At 58.0% G+C, this 9,525-nt stretch overlaps 2 protein-coding genes across 2 annotated transcripts; one reads left to right on the top strand and one right to left on the bottom strand.

Moving 5' to 3' along the window:
• Window positions 1-4,975, top strand: LOC136663051 (small ribosomal subunit protein eS4, X isoform). The gene is made up of 7 exons (XM_066639961.1): window positions 1-64; window positions 1,993-2,070; window positions 2,690-2,870; window positions 3,355-3,452; window positions 3,978-4,149; window positions 4,421-4,578; window positions 4,812-4,975. The coding sequence occupies exons 1-7, from the start codon at window positions 62-64 to the stop codon at window positions 4,911-4,913; spliced, it is 792 nt and encodes a 263-aa protein (XP_066496058.1). The 5' UTR covers window positions 1-61; the 3' UTR covers window positions 4,914-4,975.
• Window positions 4,976-5,671: 696 nt separating this feature from the next.
• On the bottom strand, window positions 5,672-8,247 carry LOC136663185 (uncharacterized). The gene is made up of 3 exons (XM_066640168.1): window positions 7,131-8,247; window positions 6,318-6,527; window positions 5,672-5,832 (listed from the first exon to the last, which is right to left on the bottom strand). Exons 1-3 carry the CDS (start codon window positions 8,245-8,247, stop codon window positions 5,672-5,674), a joined length of 1,488 nt encoding a protein of 495 aa, XP_066496265.1.
• Window positions 8,248-9,525: the final 1,278 nt, after the last annotated feature.

Raw genomic sequence — 9,525 nt, 5'->3', positions numbered from 1 at the left:
CTTCAGAGCGGATATCCGCCGCGGAGTGGAAGCGCAGGGCCTTTCTCGGCGGAGCGCAGCCATGGTGAGTACGCGGCGCCGCCGCTGCCGCCGCGCAATCGCTCGCCATCCGCCGCGTCGGCCCGCGCCAGACGCCCCGCTCGGTGTGTGGGGGCGGGCGGGGGGCCTAGGTGTCTGGGCGCGCCGGTATAGCTGCGATCCACCCTCGCCCAGGCCGGTGGGGCGCCCGCGGAACGACCCCCCCCTCGGCGGCCGGCCTGTGGGGGGAGCGCAGGGCGGCCCGGCCCGGCGCCTGGCCGGTCCTCGTGGGGCACGCGCGGTTCTCCAGACCTCGGGGGGAGTCGGCCCCCGTGTGAGCCGCGGAGAGGCTGCCAGTGGGGAGTGGGGGCCGCCGGGCCCCCTTGCTGGGGCATCAGCTGGCTGGGCGCTGCTGGGCGAGGCAGGGCCACCAACGCGCAGCCTGGTGCGTGGCCGAGCCCGGGACCTGCGAGGGCAGTGCTGGAGGGCCGGGGAAGGCAGGGCGCCCGAGGCGTCTCCCAGCCCTGCAGGCTGCGAGGGGACGGGGCTGCCCGGGCTCTGGGTGCAGCGTTGCTACTCCCCGTGCAAGCCCGTCTGGTGGCCGCCTTGGAAGCCACTGCCCAGTTTGGCACCGCAGGGCAGGGAAGAACAGAACAGCCCCGCTGGATCAGGCCACAGGCCCGCCTAGTCCAGCCTCCTGCCCCTCACAGTGGCCCACCAAGTGCCTCAGGAGACCTGCCCCCTGGTGCCCTCCCCTGCATCTGGCTACTGACAGGCTGCTGCAGAGCTAGGGGAGGGTGAGCGACACAAAACACTCTCAGAGGGCTGGAGCACCTTCCCTGGGAGGCAGGGCCTCTGGGAGTTGTCAGGAGGTGCAGAGGATCTGCTGGGTCTCTTCTCCATTGGATCATCATTTTGTACGGTCACCGGATCATAATTTTTATGGATATAGAACTGTATGGGCTTGTCTAGAACGTGCAGGCTCTTCACACAACGTTTGCAAGCGTTTTCTGAGATCCTGGAAATTTCCAGCTCCCCCACTGGCTCCCAAGCCTATTTTTTACCCTGAGCCCAGGTATAGTGTGCTCTCTTCCCCCCCCCCCTCATGGGCCATGGTGAAGTGGGAGAATGTAGGGTCTCAGGAAATGTTCAGGTCTCCTCTTTTGGCTCTTTGGCCGGCTCTTGATCCTGGGCCTGGGCACAGTTTCTCCCCTGCACCCCTTGTTCATAGGCTCTACTCCCACAGGAGGCTAAGGTGGTTTGTATTGGGTTGGGGCAGAATTGATTTCTATCAAATGATGGTTGCTGAAGACAGAGTGATGGAGATTGGTTTTTCTCCCTCCCCGTGCTGGAGCTAGGCTGGGCCATTCACTGAAACTGACTGGTGAGAGCTTCAGAGTGGGCACGAGGAAGGACTTCATCCAACTCGGAAGGAGTCTCTGGAATTCCATTGTCCTAAGATGTGGGGTGATCTTAAAAGGGGCTAGAAAAGTTGGGGGAAAGGAAAAGGAGGGGTTGACTGTGGACCGTTGGTTAGGTGGATGGTTGGGTGGAACTTCCATGTCTGAACATGGATGTTTGAAGCAGGATGCTTCAAAATGCCAGTTGTGGGGTGTGAACAATGGCAGTGGAAGATTGCCTGATAGCCAGATGCAGGGGAGGGCACCAGGATGCAGGTTGTGTCTGTGCTCCCTGAAGCATTTGGTGGACTGCTGAGATACAGGAAGCTGGACTAGATGGGACTTGGCCTGATCCAGCCAGGCTCTTCTTATGTTCTTAGGATGATCGTTTTTATGTCTTGCGTTTTGTGCTAGAGGGGCAGGCTGCTGAAAGCAGAATGCTGGATTGGTGACTCTGTGGTCTAGCCCAGCCCTTCTGGTGGCCTCATGCCAGTCTTCCTTCCCCAGAAAAATTGGCCGGTCCCTTTTCACATCTGGTGTCACAACACTTTTATCTCTCTCTCTTTCATTTCAGGCTCGTGGACCCAAGAAGCATCTGAAGCGGGTAGCGGCTCCCAAGCACTGGATGCTGGACAAATTGACAGGAGTCTTTGTAAGTGTCTTGCAGAGTTAATGACTGTAGCAGTATTTGGAGGTTGCTGTTGCCAGTTGCTTAATATTGACAAGCTTCTAGTATGTATTTTATGCTTGTTACAAGGTTAGGTGGGCAGCACACATCCATCCTGCATTCTGAGAAGTTTGTGCATGTAATGAAGTGGGTAGTACTGCACAAAAACTTTTGCTGACGTAAACTGGCCGGTATTTAAGGTGCCATAGACTCTTGGCTGGGCGGAGGGGTGTCCCAGCAAGAGCACAGCATTCTTCTGCCCTCAGCTGCATCTGACCCTGGTGCAAACCTGACATGTCCATTCAGGAGTGAGGTGCTGCTCTCTTGGCATCCAGTGCAGCCTAATATTGAAGAAAGGGTTGCATTAGTGGGCCCAGCAGGGACAGTCCAGGAATTGCTTAGCCTTGGAAGGAGCCCTGTAGGTTTGGGCAGCCAGGGCCTATGTAGTCTTGAACAGGACCTTAGTGGCTGCAGCCCAGAAAGGGAGTGCCATTGGCCATATTGTTAAAGGGACTCCTGTGCTGGAGCTGGTTGTCTCCAGACAGGCTGCAGGCAGCTCTTGCCTCAGTGATGAAGCTGCTTGTGACTGTCCGTGTCTCCTCAGGCCCCCCGCCCGTCCACAGGTCCCCACAAACTGCGAGAATGCCTTCCGCTCATCATCTTCCTCAGGAACCGGCTCAAGTACGCCCTGACTGGTGACGAAGTCAAGAAGATTTGTATGCAGCGGTTTATCAAAATAGACGGCAAAGTCCGTACAGACATCACCTACCCTGCTGGCTTCATGGGTGAGTGGAGATGGTCCTCGGGGTGGGGGGACAACCCACACGTGATCGCTGCTGTTCTTGAGAGGAAGCGGCAGCTCATGGCTGGATAGCTGCTGCCCCATCCTGGTTGCTTTGTGGGCTGCCAGCTGAGTCGTCAGGCCTTTGGATTCCTTGGAACTAATGGGTGGGATAAAGGAGTGCTCCCTGAGGAGGTGTATTCCTCTGCCACACAGAATTATATGTCAGAGCAATGGTGTGTTGTCAGGGTTCATCACATCTGAGGATGAAGACTAGCAAGTGCCCCCAAAACTTTTTATGAGTTGGGTGATGGTGACTTTGCCCCTGGAGTGGTGGTGGCAGTTGTAACCGTGGCTGGTGCCAGCTAACACCGTGCCACAGTCACATTCTATGTGCTATTCTTCGTGCCCCCTTTCTGGAGACCTGCTGTGGCCGAGTGGGGGTTCTTTCAGTGCACTGATCCTGCCTTGCTTCCTCCCTTTATCAGATGTCATCAGCATTGACAAGACAGGCGAACACTTCCGCCTGGTGTATGACACCAAGGGGCGCTTCGCTGTTCACCGAATCACACCTGAAGAAGCAAAGGTAAGCCCCTGGCCCCACAACTGCTGGGGGGGGGATGTTGGACTGCATGGGTTAGAGTTTGGTGCTCCTGATTCTGAAATTGTTTTACCCTTGACCTGAATTCCACCAAGTCAAATACGTTGCTGTTAATTCGTGTGTTGAGTAGTGGGTTGTGTTAGTTGGCATTTAAGGCCCCTTTCTTATTCTGTTGTCCTGGTTGCAAGGACAGCTCGCATGTAAGGATGACTTTTGGCTTCTGAAGCCTCTGCGCTGGGGACGAAGAGGAGAAGAAAACCCCTCAAAATCTTGGATCTGGGCTTGCACTGTTGATTGTTGATATTAGCCAAACTTCTTGGGAGGTGTTGGTGATTTGTTGATTTGCGGTGGGAAGCTTTTGCTGGCTTATTTACTATGTCATTCTCTCCCCCCCCCCCAAGCTGAACAGTGGGGCACCCTCACAAAGCACAGCAGAATTCAGCAGCTTAGGCGGCCAGCCTGGCAATGCCCCCCTCCACCTACCCCCCTCTCTGCTGTTTGTCTTCCCAGTACAAACTGTGCAAGGTGAGGAAGATCTTTGTGGGCACCAAAGGGATCCCACACCTTGTCACACATGATGCCCGGACCATCCGTTACCCTGACCCCCTCATCAAGGTGAACGACACCATCCAGATTGACCTGGAGACTGGGAAGATCACGGATTTTATAAAGTTCGACACAGGTGTGGTGGTCTGTCTGCTCGGTGGGTGGCAGATTGAGAGTTGCTGGGCTGTGAGTGCTCCTAGCTAGTTGTGTGTTGGGAGAACCTTTTCCTAGGGCCTGCCTAGGGGGAGACACGCCTCCAAACACAGCTTTGGCTGACATGGCTCTACAGAAGCCAGAGAGTGCAGGGAGTGTGGATGTGCAAGGGGAGTGTTGTCCTTTGTGCAGCGGAGAAGACCCCTGCGGCCACTGGTGGCTTCTGAGCCTTTTCTCCCCTCTCCCTGCTTCAGGCAACTTGTGCATGGTGACTGGTGGCGCCAACTTGGGGCGAATTGGTGTAATCACCAACCGGGAACGACACCCCGGTTCGTTCGATGTGGTTCACGTGAAGGATGCGAATGGCAACAGCTTTGCCACCAGGCTGTCCAACATCTTTGTTATTGGCAAGGTAAGGAGCGTGTGTTGTGATGGAGGCATAAGCCTTCAGGTTGTCCTATGCTGTGTTGGGCACCCTGGGGGTGGGGGGTGGAGTAGTGCATTGCATGCAGAGGTGGCTGTGGCTGGTGATTGCCAAGAGCTGTGGGGCTGGAACCCGCCTTGTTCAGAATCCTCACTGAGCCTGGCTGGGTGGCTCCGGTGGGGGCCAGGCAGCACCTGTGATCACATGTCTTGTGACTCTAGGGTAACAAGCCTTGGATCTCCCTGCCTCGCGGAAAGGGAATCCGCCTCACCATTGCTGAGGAGAGAGACAAGAGGCTGGCAGCGAAGCAGAGCAGTGGTTGATCCCCGGATGTGTTGGCCCAGAGCCCTCCCTGTTTGACAGAAATAAACCTATTCCAACCTGTGATTGTTGCTGGCGTTCCTTCCTTCTGTTCTGGGTGGAGCCCTTCAGAGCCAGCTGGGGCTCAGTCCCTTCTGGGCCAGAGTGGTGCTTGTGCCACTGAAGGGAACCTTCATGTGCAAGGAGCTTGCAGCATGAGCTGCATCATCACAACCAGAGGCCTCCACTGGCAATTGTGGCAACCTTTGGGTCTGGGGGGAGGGCAGGAATGCTGTGCTGTGGGAGCTGCCTTCTTGCGGGGTCGGCACCCCCTGCCCAAGCCAGCACCTTTTGGCCCGTTCCTGTTTTCTTTCCCATCATGCTGATGTCCCTACCCCGCCCCCAGCTCTTGAGTGCTCAGCCCCAACATACTCCAGCGTCTGCTTTATTTGTGGACAAAATTAGAGCAATAAATGTGAGGCAGTTTGGCATAGGGGGAAAGGGGAGTGGGGAGCCAGAATCACCGGGCCGGGGCCAGCTGAAGCCAAATCAATCTGGCAGTTAGCGCAATGGGGGCAGGATCCTGGGCTCCCTGAGGGTGGGGCTGGCTGCAGTCATAGGAGCTCAGCTGCCTCCAGCACTCGCCATGGGGCCTCATTGCAGAGGGGCAGGGGCACACAGCCCCTCCAGGGTGTGTTGTGCACCCTGGCCCACCCCCAGTTCCAGGTCAGGCACTTCCAGGAAGGGGCTCCTTCTAGCAGGTCAGCGTCTCGGCTCCCCCCTAACGGCTGTCCAGGTCCAGCAGCCGGAGCAGGTAGCAGGTTTCCCAGGGCTCGGAGTCTTCTGTGCTGGAACTGTGCTCTCCACAGGCCTCTGCTGCCACCGCTACCACCACTGCAGTGGTGGAACTGCCATCGTCACTTCCACAAGGGCAGTCTTCACCTGCAGGGAAGCAGCATTGCAAAATCACAGGCTGGGGAACTGAGCAGCGTTTCTGTGGCTGCCTCCAGGAGCCCCTGGTGCAGGGGAAACTGGCCAGTGGGGGGACCATGGCCAGTGGGGGCGGGGGGGGGGCCTGGAGCCTGTGCTTCTGCTCCTTGAGATGGCCAAGGCTGGAGCATTTAATGCTTCTTCTTGCAGCAAGAGAAGGGCCCGGGGAGCAGAAAGACGAGGTACTTGGGGGACCCCAGCCGGAGAGGGAGCTCTCTTCAAGGGACTTCTCCCCTGAGTGGCTGCAAAGGTCTTTGATCCCGCAGAGGGAAGTGGCTAAAACATTGACTGTCACAGAGGCTGCCTCCCCCCCAGCGGAGAGTGGTGAGCCATATGTGGGGGGTCTGCAGGAAAAGGGATCATGGGGAGAGCAGAAATGGGGAGCAGAATGTTGGGTCCTGGGGGTGGCACATCAGGGCCCCTGAAGTTCAGCTTACCTTTTAGCAGCCAGTGTGGGCCTGCCTCACTGCTGCACTTCTGGGAGCCCCCCAGGGGCGAGGAGATGGGGGAGGACTGTCCATCCTGCAGGGTGGCCCCATCAGGGCCGTTCTCTGCTTCTTCCTCCAGGCTCTCCTCCTCTGAATCTTCAAAGTCAGCTGGATATTCAGTCAGCTCCCATTCCTCCTCTTCTTCTTCCTCGGACTCAACTGCAGGAGAAAGGGTTACGCTATTTCCTGGTGCTGGTGGAAGGAGGAGGGGGGTATGTGGTCCTTGGCATACAGTCCCACCACAAAGCAGTGCCTCAGTTTCCCTCTATTAGGAAACATGAATCCTCTCCCCCCCCCCAACATGGTCTTGCTTTAAGCAGCTGTTCTGCAGTCAGAAAACCAGCTGCCAAAACGGCCCACTGGGGAACCAGCTGCCCCATTCAAGCATGTGAGCCCTGCCAGTCTATTAAATAGACGGCAAAAGGGAACTGGAGGAGGGACACCGTTGTCCCTCAGATTCCCCCTGCCGCGCCCTTTTAGGTACGACTAGCGAAATGTGGTTCCTGTGAAGGGGGGCAGTGCAGAGTGCAGCTCTCACCTTGCTTGCAAGAGCCAGGGTGTGACCTATCAAAGGAAGGACTCCATCCTGTGCTGCAAGGGGGTTCCCTTGGAGGGATGGTCCAGCATGTGAGAGAAAAGTGGCAGAGCAGCTCTGGGGTGCTGGATTATCTGGATGGTGACCAGGGTGTCCCCTTTCCAGAGTGCCCTGGGCCCAATTCTTGGACCCCACACTGTCTTGCTTGGAGTCTGTTGCCTGCTCACCTGTCTCTGTGGCCTCTGCAGTGCTGGGCGTGTCTCCACCTGAGCTGCTGTCCGAAGAGGAGGTGCTGGTCTGCTCAAAGTCAGCGGAGTACTGGGAGCCGCTGCCAGAAGTGCTCAGCCTTTCTTCATCTGGGTTGTCATTGGGCTGCTCAGCCTGCTGTTGGGGTGTATACGGAGGTGTGGCCGGTGGGGTCAAGGCTTGGCTTGCTGAGCTCTCTGGGGGTGGCTCAGGTGGGCCACGTCCACCCCCTTCTCTGTCACAGACTTTTCTTGACCTCGATTTCTGGGGCAGCCGGGGCTCTTCCTGGAGATGGAAAAGGCTGAGGTGCTGCTGGACATAGGGGGTGGCAAGGATGCTGGTGGCGCTGGGCCTGGTCTCCGGGTCCTTCTTCAGTATGGCGCAGATCAAGCCCTGTAGGGCCTCCGAGTAGCACCTGGGGATGGGTGGGTGCACCTCTTCCATGATCTTCTTGAACAGGCCAATCAGGCTGAGGGCTGCGAAGGGGGGCCGGAGCGCGCACAGTTCGAAGAGGAGGCAGCCCAGGGCCCAGATGTCTGCCTTGGCACTGTAGGGCACATCTGCGCAGAGCTCAGGGCTCAGGTAATAGGGTGTGCCCACGAAGGTGCTGGCCAGGTCAGCGGCGCCCTTCAGGACCTTGGCGATGCCGAAATCGCCCAGTTTCAGGTGCCCGGCCTGCGTGAGGAAGACGTTGGAGGCCTTGATGTCCCGGTGCAGGATCCGCCGGGCGTGGATGTGCTGGACAGCCAGGGCCAGCTGCACAAACCAGCGCATAATGACACCCTCCGCAAAGGGGGCCCCGTGTCGGGCCTGAATGTGCTGGTCCAGGGAGCCACCCTCACAGTACTCCTGCACGATGAAGATATGCTGCTCACCTGTGTCAAAGAAGTGGCCATGACAGGCAACCACGTGGGGGTGCCGGAGCCCCCGCAAGATGGCCACCTCCCGTAGCACAGCCTCCCGGTCCCGCAGCCGCTTCCCAGGGACCAGCCTCACCCGCTTCACGGCGACCAGCGCCTGGCTCCTGGTGCTCCTGGCCAAGAAGACATCTGCGCTGGCGCCTTGGCCCAGGGCCAGGAGCTTCTCGTACTGCTCCATCCCCTGCGGAGAAGGGTCCCCTCAGGTGACCATGGCGAAGTGTGTCCCTCCCCCACACTTCTTCCCTTGTGTCACTGGCCTGCAGCAGGATGGGGGAAGGGTGGTGGGGGGCTGGGGGGGTGACCAGCCCCCAGCTTGGCTTTGGCTTTGAACTAATGGGAGAAATCAGGGCTCACCCCTGAACAACTGGGCGACATCATAGAGATGACTGTGACACCAGGACCCTCTGGCTGCTCCCAGTTGGATGGGAACAAAGTCAAGGCTGCCCTTGCTTGAGCGGTGGGGGACAGGTGGAGAGGCCTGCGCCTTGATTCTTACTTGATGGAGGCCGCTGGCTCTAGACCGACCAAGTCACTCTCTGGCAGCCGACTCTCAGGTGTAACTTGAACTGATGCCAGGACTGGAAGACGGCTACTGGGCACAGAGTGCTGAGCGCAAGCGGCAACCTGCCTCGGTCTGCTCACCTCACAGTCATTCCCAACATGTAAAAGAAGGCGAACAGCTAGTCCTCATGAAGTGAGTGGAGAGCCAGACCACAAATACTTCAACAAAATCCCCCATGTGTGCAGGGAGGGGGCAGTGTTCAGTGGGTAGCTCGCTTGTGAAGGGACCGGTGTAGGCTCTGCTGGGACAATTGTCTTGAACCCGACAGGGCAAATGGGCTGTACAAGGTGTGCAGCAAGCCAAGCAGCAGGTCTCCCCCACCCTGCTGGGATTGCCAACATCTCAATAAGCCTTGATAGCTGCACCCATCTTGCGTGATCTGCCCTACAGACAGGAGTGTGTTGGGGTGTTGACCCTCCTGCTGTGCTAAGTGTCACCCACTTGTTTCTGCACAGGAGCAGGCCAGGTCAGCCTCCACACACACCCCGCCCTGCGTCTGTGCCATATGCAGCAGGGGGCAGTGGCATGAGGAAGCGACCTGGCCCAGCAGCAGCCAAGCAGAAAGGTCCAGTGTGTTCTAGGGGAGGAGGCTTGGGGTCCAGGCTGCCTATTTCACCTCTCCTGGAAGCCAGCAGTTTGAACCTTGTGTGACCCTGGAGTGGACCTGGCTGTACTGGTGAGTCTCCACGGCAGTGTGACACTACTTGTTTGGCGCCGGCTTCTTGGCTGGTGGGAGTTGCTTCCTCCAAAGTGTGCTGCGCTCTGAGATCACAGAAAAGGGCAAGCCCAGCAGTGCTCTGTGTGTGTCAGCAGCACCAGGGATGGGCTTCTCTCGCTCGCTCCCCCAGGTGGTGCCTTTTCTCTAGCACTGCCATGAGCAGCTCCCTGTGACAA

Source organism: Tiliqua scincoides, chromosome 12 (genome assembly GCF_035046505.1).
Source record: "Tiliqua scincoides isolate rTilSci1 chromosome 12, rTilSci1.hap2, whole genome shotgun sequence".
In the NCBI taxonomy this organism is placed as follows: domain Eukaryota; kingdom Metazoa; phylum Chordata; class Lepidosauria; order Squamata; family Scincidae; genus Tiliqua; species Tiliqua scincoides.
The sequence above is the reverse complement of the archived record's forward strand: the minus strand, read 5'-3'. Positions and strand labels throughout refer to the sequence as shown.

Excerpts from the sequence above, each read along its gene's own strand:
- LOC136663051 (XM_066639961.1), top strand. Across the intron at positions 2,871-3,354 it reads CTACCCTGCTGGCTTCATGG|ATGTCATCAGCATTGACAAG; the intron begins GTGAGTGGAGAT and ends TCCCTTTATCAG. Across the intron at positions 4,579-4,811 it reads ACATCTTTGTTATTGGCAAG|GGTAACAAGCCTTGGATCTC; the intron begins GTAAGGAGCGTG and ends TTGTGACTCTAG.
- LOC136663185 (XM_066640168.1), bottom strand. The coding sequence starts at position 8,247 with ATGGAGCAGTACGAGAAGCTCCTGGCCCTGGGCCAAGGCGCCAGCGCA. Across the intron at positions 6,528-7,130 it reads TGCAGAGGCCACAGAGACAG|TTGAGTCCGAGGAAGAAGAA; the intron begins GTGAGCAGGCAA and ends TTTCTCCTGCAG. Across the intron at positions 5,833-6,317 it reads CCCACACTGGCTGCTAAAAG|GTGAAGACTGCCCTTGTGGA; the intron begins GTAAGCTGAACT and ends GCTTCCCTGCAG.